Source organism: Mya arenaria, chromosome 13 (genome assembly GCF_026914265.1).
Source record: "Mya arenaria isolate MELC-2E11 chromosome 13, ASM2691426v1".
NCBI lineage: Eukaryota > Metazoa > Mollusca > Bivalvia > Myida > Myidae > Mya > Mya arenaria.
In genome coordinates this window covers 14234305-14250912 of record NC_069134.1, presented here as the reverse complement: position 1 = coordinate 14250912, position 16608 = coordinate 14234305, and the positions used below count along the sequence as shown (strand labels likewise).

The 16608-nt window shown below is 36.8% G+C and overlaps 2 protein-coding genes across 2 annotated transcripts; one reads left to right on the top strand and one right to left on the bottom strand.

Moving 5' to 3' along the window:
• The first annotated feature begins 666 nt into the window (after positions 1-666).
• Positions 667-1515, top strand: LOC128215052 (uncharacterized histidine-rich protein DDB_G0274557-like). Its single transcript, XM_052921781.1, has one exon. The coding sequence runs from the start codon at positions 667-669 to the stop codon at positions 1513-1515; it is 849 nt and encodes a 282-aa protein (XP_052777741.1).
• Positions 1516-1639: 124 nt separating this feature from the next.
• On the bottom strand, positions 1640-15983 carry LOC128213607 (guanine nucleotide exchange factor C9orf72-like). The gene is made up of 11 exons (XM_052919508.1): positions 15954-15983; positions 15250-15417; positions 13335-14374; positions 13069-13170; positions 10990-11118; positions 10588-10704; positions 10177-10301; positions 8712-8783; positions 8389-8446; positions 7450-7559; positions 1640-4528 (listed from the first exon to the last, which is right to left on the bottom strand). The coding sequence occupies exons 3-11, from the start codon at positions 13863-13865 to the stop codon at positions 4339-4341; spliced, it is 1434 nt and encodes a 477-aa protein (XP_052775468.1). The 5' UTR covers positions 13866-14374; positions 15250-15417; positions 15954-15983; the 3' UTR covers positions 1640-4338.
• Positions 15984-16608: the final 625 nt, after the last annotated feature.

Below are 16608 nucleotides of genomic sequence, written 5' to 3'. Positions count from 1 at the left end.
GATAAATGTTGAACTCCTGACATATTGTTTACATCCCTTAAACCTCACATTTTAATTGAACGAGGTCCTGCAACTGGTAGTCTTTAGGTGTTCAGCGAGATGGCCCCCGTTCTCCATGCACATCTGGGAGTAGAATTTGTTATTGGTCCCATGGCCACATATACAGCCTCCATCCATCCAGGGAGATTGACAAGACCTGGGCCCGTGACAAGACCTGGGCCGTGACAAGACCTAGGCCCGTGACAAGACCTGGGCCCATGACAAGACCTGTGCCCGTGACAAGACCTGGGCCCGTGACAAGACCTGGGCCCGTGACAAGACCTGGGCCAGTGACCAGACCTTGGCCCGTGACAAGACCTGGGCCTGTGACAAGACCTGGGCCAGTGACAAGACCTGGGCCCGTGACAAGACCTGGGCCCGTGACAAGACCTGGGGCCATATTCACTAACGTCCAGAGTCGGAGTTTGAAACTTCGGCTCAGAAAAGCGAAAAATTAATTTTGCTGCAAAAATGCTATTACAGCAGTAAATATGGTCAAAAGTGCTGTATCTGTTACAAATAATACGTTCATCAATCAGGCAAACAACTTTAATCAACATTAGTTTTATTATAGATATTTTGAAACATTCAAGAAACCTGAGCCTGAGACTGAAACTCAGATTCAAGATGGCAATGAGTGTGGCCCGAGTATCTCCTCACCATTCAACATCTCCTCACCACACAACATCTCCTCACCATTCAACATCTCCTCACCATACAACATCTCCTCACCATACAACATCTCCTCACCATTCAACATCTCCTCACCATACAACATCTCCTCACCATACAACATCTCCTCACCATTCAACATCTCCTCACCATACAACATCTCCTCACACAACATCTCCTCACCATTCAACATCTCCTCACCATACAACATCTCCTCACCATTCAACATCTCCTCACCATTCAACATCTCCTCACCATACATCATCTCCTCACCATTCAACATCTCCTCTCCATACAACATCTCCTCACCATTCAACATCTCCTCACCTTACAACATGTCCTCACCATACAACATCCTCACCATACAACATCTCCTCACCATTCAACATCTCCTCACCATTCAACATCTCCTCACCACACAACATCTCCTCACCACACAACATCTCCTCACCACTCAACATCTCCTCACCACTCAACATCTCCTCACCATACAACATCTCCTCACCATACAACATCTCCTCAACATACAACATCTCCTCACCACACAACATCTCCTCACCATACAACATCTCCTCACCGTTCAACATCTCCTCATCGTACAACATCTCCTCACCATACAACATCTCCTCACCATTCAACATCTCCTCACCATACAACATCTCTCCACACAACATCTCCTCACCATACAACATCTCCTCACCATACAACATCTCCTCACCAAACAACATCATACCATCTTTTTTTAAAAATTGCAATGTGAGAACAATATTACCATTTACTATTACATTGTTGGTACAGCAGTAAGTTGTTGTTACTAAAGGCTACAACAACATGTCATCTGATTCTAGTCGTTAATCCAACTTTGACAAACGCAAATGCATTTTATACATATAGGTACATACAGGAGTTTGAAAGGATATATAGTATCTATAATATAAGAGTTTATTTTATCACAGACAAGACAAACTAAGCCGTAAAAGTATATAATGGAAAAATATGGTAATTTTGAATGCCTGGTAGCCCCATATTATGGTATCACCTGAAACTTTGTAATGAGAAGAGAAATAATGTGTTAACCTATACTGAAAGAATATTACAAATAAGATTTGTTGCCTGGTAGGATTGCAAAATAAATCATTTCACATCCCAATTCAGATGGAAAAAAGAACAACAATACAACCTGCAATGACTTAATTTTACTAATCAGTAAGCGATTCCCTTTCAAGTGATACAAACTTATATGGGAGAGTCCCAAAATGTAGCGGTATTACCCAGACGAGATTACATCAGATACCTTCATACATTGACTCTTTTGTAGTTTATACCATAACAATAACTGTACATTACTAGTTAAACAAGAGCTGTCACAGTATGTGACGAATGCCCCCGAATGTGACCTACGAACAAGGTCAGTACATGAAAAGTTGATCTTGCCTTTACGTGTCAAATACATATGGCAAGTTATTTTAAATTGCCTCTGAACATAAAAAAATACCACCCATACTTGACAACCTACACTGTTATGTCCTTATATTCAGAATTCCCTTGTGAATAAACACAGTGTATCTTTCACCTTAGAGGTAGGGACATGGGTCTTGCACACGACACGTTGTCTTGGTATGTGGAACACATGTAGCAAGTGATTTTAAAATCTGTCCATACAAGGGAAAGTAACAGCCCTGACACGACAACCTATACTCTATGTCCTTATATGCAGCACTCCATTGTGAATAAACACTAAGTGTGACCTTGACCTTTGAGGTAGGGACATTGGTCTTGCACGCGACATGTCGTCTTGGTATGAAGAACACATGTGTCAAGTTTTTTTAAAATCTGTCCATACAAGGGAAAGTTACAGAGCCGGACGGACGGACGGACGGTGCGATTTTAATATGCCCACCTTCGGGGGCATGAAAAGTAGACAAAATGAAAACATAAACAGCACAACAGTTAACTAGTTTAAGATCAGTTGTGTGCATATTCACAAACATATACAAATTCATAAAATAAGAAAAAAAGTTTGTAATTTGCACTACACAGATATGAGTCCTAGTTTTGCATTAAAATGCAAACAACAACAGTATCACCTGTCCAACTTCTTACATTATATCACATACTGGTATATAAACACATCTCTAAAGCTTTAACATTGTGTAAATTCTTTGCAGGCATTGCGGGTTCAACGGCTACAGCCATTTTATAACATGCAAAGAAACAAAAAAAATATGAAAGTTTTATAAAGAGCTGTCACTGTAAGTTATGAATGCCCCAAAGAGTAAGACATATAAGTGGAACATGCATATTTTCAGGAAGAGCTACCATAAATATGTGTGGGTGGGTTATGAACTAAGTGGTAGGAACATAATAAAAACAAGAGCTGTCAGAGACAGCGCGCTCGACTATTCCGCAACTTTTAAGTGTAAGGATTGAAAAGTTTTGGCGAAACATGCTTGGATCACTGTTAGATTAGATTTCAATGCAATAAATGATGTGCTGAGATGTTAACATAAATGTGGCTACATGGAAAATTTCAACCAGAATTTTTAAGTCTAATAATAAAGGGCCATTATTTGCAAAATACAGTTATCTATCTTGGTTATTCAATTACGTTGGATGGTTGAATACCACTGTATAAAGTCTCAATGCAATACATCAAGTAGTTGCTGAGATATTATCCTATGTGTGCTAACATGCAAGACCCTAACCAGAATTTCTAAGTTGCATAAGAAAGGAGCAAAAATTATATAATATGAAAGATAGAATTATCTTACTTGATTAAAGAAGAAGGTTAAATGGTTGGGAGCCGTGTGTAAAGATTCAATGCAATACATGATGTATTCGGTGAGTTATTCAGTCGAATAATAAGGGGCAATTATTTGCATTAAATGCAAACTAGAGTTATCTAACTTGGTTAATTAAGTAGGTTTGATGGTTGAGTACCACTGTATAAAGTCTCAATGCAATACCTCAAGTAGTTGCTGAGATATTAACCTATGTGTGCTTGCACGCAAAACCTTAACCAAGGTGTGACGCCGACGCTTGGGTGAGTAGTATAGCTCTCCATATTCTTCGAATAGTCGAGCTAAAAATCATAACTTGAATGCAACACTTTCAGAGCTAAGGGCCTGTGTGTTGCACCTGACTTGTCGCCTTAATGTGCTCAACATCTGTGCTATGTTATTTCAAAATCCCCTCATCCATAAGAAAGTTACTGTCTGCACATGACCACCTATAGTTTTATGTGCATATACTCAGCTCTCCATAATAATTAACCAATACGTGTGACCAACATCAATAGAATGAACAGATAAAAATGAAACCATGTAGGCAAAACATAAATGGCATACAGTAACTACTTCCTTCAGCTTGACATTAATTCAATAATTTAAAAAAATAATCTTCCAACTCAGAACCAAACTATGAAGTTCATAATGAGCACATAGGCAGTTCAACAGCCATGAAGTCTGAGTAATAAGAGTAAGTGAGCAGTGCTTATTTGCACTTGGGCAGGTCAATGTAAAAACCCACCAGGGGTGATCATCATTTGTTGAAGAATTAAGCATTATAAATCAGAATAAATATAAAATGATGATTCAGAGCAAACAAGAAACAAATACAATTTTATGGCTACAAAATCTCCACTGCTTTATTGAACTCTCTCTCGTTTCTCCTGTGTGGTTTCAGGAGACAGTAGATTCCAGGTTTCAGTTTTTCTGCGGTTGCCAAGACAATACAGAAGTCGCCCTCTGCGTGCAGGTTTAAATCCTGGCGTATCTTCTTTAGCGTCTGTGGTTTAACTGTACCATGGCTCTCATCACTGGAAGTTGAAAAGTTATGAGCGAACTATGCATCAAGTAATTAAAATTGGGTAAAACACAACAAAACAAGAGATGTTTGTCAAACATTATGCCCCCCCCTGAGCGCCATGTTGTCAGGATTATATGGACAATTGAATGAAATGTGCATGGACCGAAATGACAGCTGTTTTGTTGCTGTTTTAAGATTATGACCATTAAAGTGTGAGGATAAAGTGTGATATGACCGTCATGACCTTTGACTCTATGAACTCAAAATCCAGAGTCATCAGCTGGTCACCTGAAACCTAAATGTCAAGTTTGAGGGCCATGGGTGCAGGCATTGTCAAGTTATCACAAGACAAGTTTTTTTCGTTCAAGGTCACTGTGACCTTGACCTTTGACCCGATGACCCCTTAAATCATAAGGGGTCATCTACAAGTCAGATGCAACTCCAAGTCAAGTTTGAAGGCCATGGGTTCAGGCATTGTTGAGTTATCACTCGGACAACCTTTACCATTCAAGTTCACTGTGACCTTGACCTTTGGCTCTATGAATCCTAAAATCAATAAGGGTGATCTACTGGTCAGGCTTAACATCCATGTCAAATTTAATGATCATAGGTTCAGGCATTGTTAAGATATCAGTGGGGGAAGATTTGATAACTTTTTGCGTTAAAGGTTACTGTGACATTGACCTTGGCCTGATGACCCCCAAAGTCGATAGGGGTCATCTACTGGGCAGGCCCAACCTTCATGTCAAGTTTGATGACCATAGGTCCAAGAATTGTCGAGTTTGCTTTCAAGGTCACTGTGACCTTGACCTTTGACCCCTAAAATCAATAGGGGTCATCTACTGGTCAGGCCCAACCTCCATGTCAAGTTTGAGGGCCATGGGTGCAGGCATTGTTGAGTTATCACTTGGACAACCTTTTATCATTCAAGGTCACTGTGACCTTGACCTTTGGCCCAATGACCCCTAAAATTAATAGGGACAATCTTCTGGCCAGGCTCAACCTCCAAATCAAGTTTGAGGGCCATGGGTGCAGCCATTGTCAAGTTATCACTCGGATAACCTTTTACCATTCCAGGTCACTGTGACCTTGACCTTTGGCCCAATGACCCCTTAAATCAATAGGGACCTTCTTCTGGCCAGGCCCAACCTCCAAGTCAAGTTTGAGGGTCATGGGTGCAGGCATTGTCGAGTTATCACTCGGACAACCTTTTACCATTCCAGGTCACTGTGACCTTGACCTTTGGCCAGATGACCCCCAAAACCATAGGGGTCATCTCCTGGTCAGGCCAATTCTCCAAGTCAAGTTTGAGGGCCATGGGTGCAGGCATTGTTGAGTTATCAATCGGACAACCTTTTACCATTCAAGGTCACTGTGACCTTGACCTTTGGCCCAATGACCCCCCAAAACAATAGGGGTCATCGACTGGTCAGGCCCAACCTCCAAGTCAAGTTTGAGGGCCATGGGTGCAGGCATTGTTGAGTTATCACTCGAACAACCTTTTACCATTCAAGGTCACTGTAACCTTGACCTTTGACCCATTGAGCCCAAAAAAACAATAGGGGTCAGCTACTCGTCAGGCCCAACCCCCAAGTCAAGTTTGAGGGCCATGGGTGCAGGCATTGTCACGTTATCACTCGGACAACCTTTTACCATTCAAGGTCACTGTGACCTTGACCTTTAACCTGATGATCCCCAAAAACAATAGGGGTCATCTACTGGTCAGGCCCAACCTCCATGTCAAGTTTGAGGGCCATGGGTGCAGGCATTGTTGAGTTATCACTCGGACAAGCTTTAAAAAAAATACCATTAAAGGTCACTGTGACCTTGACCTTTGACCCGATGACCCCCAAAATCAATAGGGTTCATCTACTGGTCAGGCCCAACCTTCATGTGAAGTTTGATGACCATACGTCCAGGAATTGTTGAGTTATCACTCGGACAAGCTTTGGTCTACCGACGGACCGACCGACATACCGACATGCCTGTGCAAAGCAATATACCCCTATTCTTCGAAGGGGGGCATAAATATAATAATTGATTTGTTTTACTACCAATCATCATTTTTAAGAAATCCTTTGTGTTGGTATTTTCATCAAAGCATATTTTTGTTAATTTTATTATTTCATTTTTATGCTCCCTGAAGGAAGATCATATAGTCCCTGCTTTGTCCAGCTATATGCCACACCCTTGTCCAGAGAAAAACTTCTAAGCTACAGATGGGATTGAAATAAAACTTGGTAAAGAAATAGATGGCAATGAGAGAAGTGCAGTGTACAAAACCATAATCCTAAATGTTCTAAAATTATTTAAATGAAACTTGGTATATACTATAGATAGATAGCAATGACATAATGCAATGTGTGCAGATCCATATTCAGGTTATCCTGCAACATCCTCTTCTAGTGATATTTGTGAATTTCAATTGCTGCTAGTTTACAGTATTTCATTGCTGAAGATTTACTTTAAAATCTAATTCTCAAACCTGCCGCTATCTTTCCAGGTTATGAATTTTTCCAAATGATTATATATTTTATCCAATTCTTATACATTTATAAAGGAATATATATATATATATATATTATATTCCTTTTAGTTATTTTTGAAGACGGAGGTTTTTTATTGTTGTCTTCATTTTTTCACTTACTTGTGACTTGTGACTATGGATTGAAAATCTAGTCCAGAAGCATTAGTGATCAATATAATTGAAAATTGAAACTAAAAACATGAAAACTAATGTATAAAATCAATGTCCAATGGTTTTATTTAAAACTAAATTTTCAGTGAAAAGTTTCCATTGTTACAATAATAGGCAAATAAAATACTGCATAAGCTACCAGGCTGGATTGTAAAACTGGCATTTTACAGTTTTAAAAGCCAAAAAATACAGGCTTATCCAAATTTCAACAATTTCATGTGCAACACCCTTACCCCTCAGCCTTGACCGCAGCAATGAGACACTGGGCCCTCTTGTTTAGCATACGTACAAACTGGGAGATAAACGCTTCCCGCACCCAGCACACAGAACGTAACTCAAACAGCTGTAAGGAAAATATCGAAGTTTAGTTTCAAAGGTCAAGTTAGGACAGCTTTTTTTACAATCATGCGCTTAGCATATGATATCAATCATTTTGCCATGTCTTTGAAAAAAAGTCAAATACTGACTGTCAGAAGTCATAGTCACTTATATCGAAATCAAATATGTGAAATTGTTTACGTTTTTTACTTTCATCTAATGATAAGAAGTCAAATCTGTTATATTTTGTCTCAATTTTTGCATAGGTGTATGAAGATACAGATAACACATTTAATACATGTAAGACAGATGTATATGGCAAACCCCAAAACTTTTGCCAGACCCACCACCATGGCCATCCTATTTAAACAGGGTCAGCAGTTGTCAGCAGTTGGTGGGGGTAGCAGCTTAAACAAGTTAACAAAGAATTTTTATTTTATTTTTCATAATAGTTACAGGGGTGTAGTTACTGTACGATTTATGTTTGCTTGTTACTGTTTTTTGTTTGAGTGTTGAAACGTTTCGACCATGGTTAAAATCAGATTATCTTTGGCAAGAAAACCACCCCAATAATTAATGAACTATGATAGATGCTTTTCCCTATTTAGTAAATCAATACTTTAGTCCAACAGCATGTATGTTATTTTGATTATCAGATGACATCAGGTAAAAGATTAGTGACATCATTTTCAGCCAAAGGTGTGGGAGGAATTAGGGATCAGCCAGTTGTGGAATAAATTAGCCACGTTTCAGAGATTGTACACAGTTGTGGCATAATTGTGGGGCCAGCCATAGATATGGGTCTAACATGCATTAACACACATAAAGAGAACATTGAGCGGTTTAATACCCACCTCTTTCACCAAAATTTGCACCAGGGTGTCAGGATACGCAGAGCTGGAATGCAAGTCCCTGAAACAACAAGTTCAGGGAACTACTTCTAGTTATGATTTATGGTCACATTTCTCGTACATAGACAATGATGAAATTTTGAATTAGCACATGTGGATACATACAATGCAGATAAGATGAAGTGTTTGAATGTACCGGTATGCTGTTGTATTGCGAATGTCCAAACATAATGAAAAAATATTGAATCTTAGCGCTTTAAATATCCTTTCAAATGTGTGACCTTTTTTAAACATTAACCGAAACTACTAAAATGAGTTTAACTTACTGGTCTAACACAACTAATTCATCAAAGTGGCCATACTGCAGACATATCAGCTCATTCTTCAAGGTCTCAAACCTGCATGAATACAGAAACATATAATATTTATCATTTTGTAGACACAGATTTGCATCAAGCCCAGTTATTTTATTAAAAATTGATAAATGTTCAAGTTAACCTTTCAAAGTTTTCACTCAAAAATGTACTAGACCATCATGTAGAACAGATTTATTCACTAAGTCTTAACAATCAAAAAATGACCGAAAAGTTGGCAAAGAGAGTGATTTAATTTCTTTTTTTGGTCATAATTGAATATTAAAATTCATATCTGTAATAAAGGCTGTTTTTCTGTAATGGTAACACACATTTATTCCACTTTCCTTTGTTTAAAAACTACTTTTCTCCAAAAATCAGATATGGATATACCAACAATATCTAACAAGAAGTCTTAAGGTCACTTTTTCTATAGCCAATAAGCTAAGATGAAGCTGTTTATTCATGTACAAATGAAGTCAGTAATTAATTGATCATTGATTGGTTTGCATTCCCGATTATCAAATTTTTTGTCCTATTCCCAACACTTGTCTCGAATTTCAGCCCATCTCTAGAACTACTGATGCATTCCAAGCCAGACCGAGTTTATTCATGATCTGTACTGACAAATAATTGTTTTAAAAGAATATAAGTACATGGTATTTATACATTTTGTGGTGTAGGTAATATTATAACAAATATAAAAAGAATTTTGTGGTATAGGTGAGATTATAACTTTTATAATAAGATTTTGTGGAATAGGTGAGATTATAACTTTTCTAATAAGATTTTGTGGAATAGGTGAGATTATAACTTTTCTAATAAGATTTTGTGGAATAGGTGAGATTATAACTTTTCTAATAAGATTTTGTGGAATAGGTGAGATTATAACTTTTCTAATAAGATTTTGTGGAATAGGTGAGATTATAACTTTTCTTATAAGATTTAGTGGAATAGGTGAGATAATTAGTTTTATAACAAGATTTTATGGAATAGGTGAGATTATAACTTTTATAATAAGATTTTGTGGAATAGGTGAGATTATAACTGTTATAATAAGATTTTGTGGAATAGGTGAGATTATAACTGTTATAATAAGATTTTGTGGAATAGGTGAGATTATATCTTTTATAATAAGATTTAGTGGTATAGGTGAGATTATAACTTTATAACTTTTATAATAAGATTTAGTGGAATAGGTGAGATAATTAGTTTTATAATAGAATATCGTGGTATAAGTGAGATTATAACTTTAATAATAAAATGTTGTGCCCACGTCAGGGGCACTTCCAACTGAGCTTTCCAGGATTAAATATATTAAATCTAAAAGAAACCTAATGCCTTTGCATAAACATAATTTTGCCTGTTAAACGTCCAGTGGTACATGATCAAGTGCTGAGGATATCCATTGAGGTGCTGAAAGAATAAGCACATGTACCTGTGAAGGACATGTTCACTGTAAGACTGGGTCTGTTTCACCTCACGGCTCGTCAGATCTATGATGGTAGTTGGGTAGCGACTTGCAGTAATCTCTGTCATAGGCAACACCGAATGCTTGTCCTCCTAATAGTGAAAAATAAATTTACATAAAAAAGTGCATTATTTCAACAATATCCACAACAGCTTTTAAGCCTTATGGAGTCAATATTATTTTCACGAAGAATGAACAGAAACTGTCAGAGACATAAAAATAATAGAGTTGTATCTATCCTTTTATTTTGCTTAAATCATCATTGTGAAATATTGCTTTTCCATTAATTATGTCTACATATATATCAGTAGAGAGGCTCCTTAACTGTCTTCCTATTTTGTGTGAATAAACATCCAATTTCAGAATTTCTACAGAAACCTTGACAAGCCCCTGTAAGTAGAGGTCGTGGTGATAAAGCTGCGGGTCCTTCACACAGTATGGCAGGGAGCAGTGCCGCTCACTCTCACTGTTGAACATTGACAGGGTGTTTAAAACCTAGAAATACAATAGCGTTGTAATGATGAATGAAGTAAATAAGAATTCAATTAATCAATATAATATTATAATGTTTTGCAGTTTCTTCAAATGAAACTTAGACTCAACGATTACAGATATTGGTTATGGACTAGTATCTGTTAAAAAAATGAACTAGACAGGAAATGAAACCAAAAAAAATCAAAACCAGATACAAAATGTTACTGATCTGAGATTTACAATCCATTCCACAAAACTTACATAATATGGTTGACGTTATTTTCAGATCTAAAACTTGTAAATTACCAAATTGATCCTCTCCGCAGTTTCTCCAATGACGAGACTCCTTCCAAATGTCATGAGATGGGAGGCTACACACCGGGCCAAAAAGTCACGCTCCAGGACATGACCAGGGCTGAAGGCCGTGTCTAAAAGCTTCAGATACAATATATGTCACTTTAATGGTTAAGGTGTACATTTAATCTTTATTTTGATAACATGATGAAAAGAAGTTCATTTTCAAGTATGTTTTCGAAGGAGGCCACTTTACATGTCTTGCTATCGACATAAAGGGTAGTTCACTTGAGTGTGTGCCTGTGAGGAGAGGTGTCATTAAAACATTGCTAAGTTCTTGTAATTTGCATGCCTCCTACCAGGCCTTGATGTAATAAAGGTTTTATAAAGGTTGATATTTAGCAAATTACCTTGAAGGTTTTTTTGGGGAGATTTCTTTAAAAATAAGGAGCGAATAAACACTCAATTTGACCATTTATTTTGATGGATTTAATATAATGAAACATACCTTATTTTCAGGAATTATCCATTTTACACTGTGCAGTCTTTTAAGTGCTATCAATTTAAAAAAATAGGCTAAAAAGTAGGGATTTTAAGGGCAGAAAGCAACAGCAGTAGTAGCATATAAATTATTATTGAAACTTTTCATAAATTTTGATGAACATATAGCCTATCTTTGCTCAGAAACTTATGCTTCTTAAGGGATTCAGTTGAAGTCCACAAGTCTTTCTAATCATGGTACCCCTCTTGCAACACTGGCGTACTTATTGAGCATTATTTGCAATTAATTTCAAGTGAACTAGCCCAAAAGGAAAAGATACTGGCGGCGGCCAGCTAGGGATGTTCCCAGACTAGGCCCATAACATTTTCATAATCAATGAAAATTTCTGCATTCTGGGCAATTCTGAGAGGACTTTAGAATGCATTTAAAACTGCAATTTAACAACGACTCTTAATTTTTACATAATACAGTGTATAAAAATTCTGCAGTAGAAATGACATCAAAGTTTTATGCACTGGCACATTGATTAATAACAACAGCCGTCGTAAGACAGCGCGCTCGACTACGCCGCTTTGACTTAGAAGTGAATACAATAACGATGTAATATTACCAAGTTTGGTCTCTTTATGTCAAACCTAACTAAAATTATTTGATACATAAGGTGACTTTGATGCTGCCCTCCCACCAGCCCGAACAATGATGCAAGTCATTCAAATAACTTGATTTCCCATTATGAAAATGTGGTTAAGAATATACAAATATGCCTTTCAAAAGAAATAAAAAAAAATAAAAAAATCAAGGGCCATAATTTGTATTTAGGGTTAAAATGGAGTTATGTTTCTTGTTGTAAGATGGTCGTAAATAATTTTGAATTTTATAAAGTGCATTTAATGAACGGTATAGAAGTTTTTTTATTAAAATCCCAACTTGCCCTTAACTTTTACTTGCCTAAAACTTTAATCTAATTCAATCAGAGGCCATAACTTGTATTAAGGATATGAAGTTATGTAACCTCATTGGGTAACAGTCCTGAACAATTGTGTGAAGTATTAAGTCAATTGAATGAAGGGTATAGAAGCAATTAATAAATATCCCAACCGGCCCTAAAACTTTAACCTAAGTTCCATAGTCAATCAGGGGCCATAATCTGTATAAAAGATAATATGGAGTTATCTAACCTCATTATGTGATGGCTCTGAACAACTGTGTGAAGTATTAGGTCAATTGAATGAATGGTATTGGAGTTTTAAGTGAAAATCCTAACTTGCCCTAAAACTTTAACCTGCCCTAAAACTTTAACCTAAGTCAATCAGGGGCCATAACTTGTATTAAGGATAATATGGGGTTATGTAACCTCATTGTGTGATGGTCCTGGACAACTGTGTGAAGTATTAAGTCAATTGAACAAAGGATATAGAAGTTATTAATAAATATCCCAACCTGCCCTAAAACTTTAACCTAAGTTCCATAGTCAATCATGGGCCATAATCTGTGTAAAGAATAAAATGGAGTTATCTAACCTCGTCCAACAAAAATCTGTTTCACTCATCTCATAAATAAGTTACCAGCATTTATATGTATATACTGACCGAGACATTCCTGGCTAGCGAAGAGCTGTTTAGTCGAGACAGGACCTGAACACAGTCGGAGAGGTACTTGCCGAACACACTCATACACATCTCAAATGGGTTCTGTAGAATACTTTCATACTTTCATAATTGGTTAGCAGTAATATATGATATCAAAATTAACAGCAAAAAAGTGACCAAATACAGGACAAGAGTCAATTGTTTAATATTGCTATTAATAACTATTTAACTAGTCAACAGTTTCATAATGAAATAAAATCGCTAACCTTGTCAAGAATGACCCGTAATTTCCTGATCAGCCTCTGTAAGCAGCTCTGCAGAACCTCATGTATTTTAAGGTAAAACTTGAGCCCCGATATTGGAATGACGACATACAGGGAATGAACAGATATCCCATTTGATCCCTTTGCTGAGAACACAAAAGCAGGAACAACCACATCCTTATAAGGAAGGTTATAAAACTTAAAGTCAATATCACTCTTGAACGGGTCTCGGCAAATCTCACAGCTGAGAACCTGACTTGTAATGAGTGAAAGCAAGTCTGACTTAAGAGGCTTTTCATTACTTATATTCCATACATGTCTAGTGCGAGGGCCAAGAATGTTGTCCCAGAATGACAATGCAAGTCCTTGGAATGGACAATGATCCAAGTTAATCCTGATAAGCTCAGATTTTGAATATTTAGAGCTAGGACTGGATGGTGTTACAGCAGGGTTGTCGATTTCTGTCTTAATCTCCAGAACACCATGATCAGCTGCATCATGTCTTAACACTCCATCTGTATTTCCACTTGACATTATTCAGTTACTTGCTTACATTTCAATCAACCTCCAATCAAAATGCACTTAAGACATTGCTTTCATTAAATGTATGCCAACTGTTCTATATTTGATTAGTCTTTAGTCTTGAGCAAGGCTGTGTATGTCACAATGATATAGCTTGTGAGTACAGGAGTCTGAAATATTTTGATTTTCACGAGAAAGCACCATAGAAAAAATATAAAAATGATCTACAACTTTACTTACTGGCCAGTGCAGTGCTATTAGATCAATAATTCATATGAACACTCAACAATGTTTTTTTTATTTGATCACTGCACACTTGTTCCGCCATAAACAATACTATTCATGTCACCATCCATTAAAGGAAGTTCTTAAAGTCCCTCTTTGTGTGGATAGTTTGAACGACGTAGTCAGCAAGTATCATGTTGACCATTACAAAGGTGAAGGCGAGGATGGTCAGTGAGGTGGTCAAACTCCAGGGAGGTGATGACGAGTGGGCTAACAACAGCAGGAACAACAGGCAACTGAAGTAAGCGTAAAATATTGGAAAAAACTCAGTAAACCAACAATTGTGATTAATATATGTACTTTAATGACACATTTTTGTACTTATTTAATGATGCAATATTTATTTACTGGACACAATTGCTTTTAAAGTAGTATGCTTTTTAAGAACCTCTTTTGAGAATTACTTTTGCTACAAACTTGAAGCAAACTGGGGTGTGAATCCAATTAAAAGCAACAAGTTACTGTTAACATTTTAATCATTCAAATAGTATAAATAACATTAATTAGCATTTATTTGTGGCAATAACATTATACATTTTACTGTATAAATATCACATGTTGTTAGCACATTGTCATACAAATACATATTCATTCTTTATTGACATTGGTAAGATTGTTAATACAAGAATCAAAAGTACTTGTTTATTCCTTCACTTTGCATCATTACTGTAAAATTCATGCCCTCTTAACTTGTTTTCGAAATAATTATCGCAGGTCAGAAGCATTTGATCTGGCTATTAGATGGCAAAGAACCATTGTCTCACTTTTGCTACTTAGACTAAGAGCCATAATCATTATAGGATACCGAAAGCCATAAATTTCTGAATTAATTAACCTAATTATCAGATATGTCACAAAAGCGGCATGCCTGATATCTGATGAGACTGAAACAATTATCATAGAGGCAACTTAGTGCACTACTTATGTCATTTAGATATATAATAAAATATAAAAAAAGGTGTTGCCAATCGCCAAATTTGAAAATGAAATTGTCGCCAGTTGTGCAAATTTATCACAAATGATGACAATGGCGATCAGCAGAGGGAACCCTAAAGCTAGAGCCCAATTCAGGCACATTGCTACTAAGACTTTACAAATATTTTGCTTTTACCTGAGAACTATAAGGGAGAAGAATACGTAGTTGAGGAAGATAAGAATAAATCCCTCCCTGTTGAGAACCAGTGTTGTCCAGTCTGCCCTCATTTATATGCTAAATAGCACTACCCCATCAAAACAAAGTATGGGTTCCTTCAAGAAGAGGGTGACCGGGATGACTCTACTGAAAGTGAAAATTGCTCACGAATTGCATTAATGATTGCATTTATTATTAAAATAATGAAGCTATAAAAGAAGGATGATGCAGTTACAGTTCACACATAAGCTGGCTTAAATGGCTGGCACTGCAATCCCCCCTTTTTGTGACTTGTAGTGAACTGAATCCCTTAAACACTGTTATAGTTAAACCTGAATACAGGTTTTGTCACTGCATTTTAACCACATTGCTTAAGACCTAGCCAAACATAATGGGTGTTAGACGTTCCTTATAAGACGGAAAATGGACTATATTATCAATCAAATAATGAATCACTATGACTATCTTAAATCATTATGACTATCATAGTCCGAATGTTAGTATCCGAAATGTACTTCATTAACAAATGCAATTATTTTCCGTTTCGTACACATGCTAGATTAATGATAATTCGGAGAGTCATACATACAACTGTTTCATTTTAAATAATATATGTCATGAGTAAAATTAGCTTATCACAAAGAGTAGTTTAAAAAAAATAGAAATGGAAAAATCGCACCTACTGTCATAAAGATTTTATGTCGTATATTACGCAAAATAGCCATAGCACACAACAGTTTCAGCATCTGCAGGCATAAAGTCCAACCGCAATTACTTCCCCTTTCATAACTATTATCGTTACACCTTAAATCGTGGTTTTAGATTGTGAGTAATAATCTTGCAAATATAAAATACTTTCTTATACAGTTTCAGGCGCGTATGAACGCAATTGTATTTGGGCCGCGAAAGAGAGTGGGTTTGGGAGCGGGAGTTCCCCTCCGTTTTAGTCGGGGTCTGGGTTGTCCCAGGGAAAATTCTACAAATATTTTTAATAATTGGTGCGATCTGGTGCATTACTGGAAACGATATTTAAGCAACTGTTGGTATCCAAACTCTTGTGACAATTTTGCACGTTTTTTTTTCGCTCTTTGCATTTGCATTTCAGGTATACTTCAAAACACTGACAAAGTTACACATCCATGTGCCGTATTTTTTTTGTGTTGAACAAAGATGGCAAACTATACCTGGTTCACGGAATAGCTGGCAGACATTATATGGTAACATTCTGAAGACTTTTTACAGGAATCTTGTTTTAAAAAAGACGTTCATGACATCGGGTAAAAGACGTGAATTAAATCTGTGACGGTAAGATTACTGGTCCCAGATTAAATTTATTGT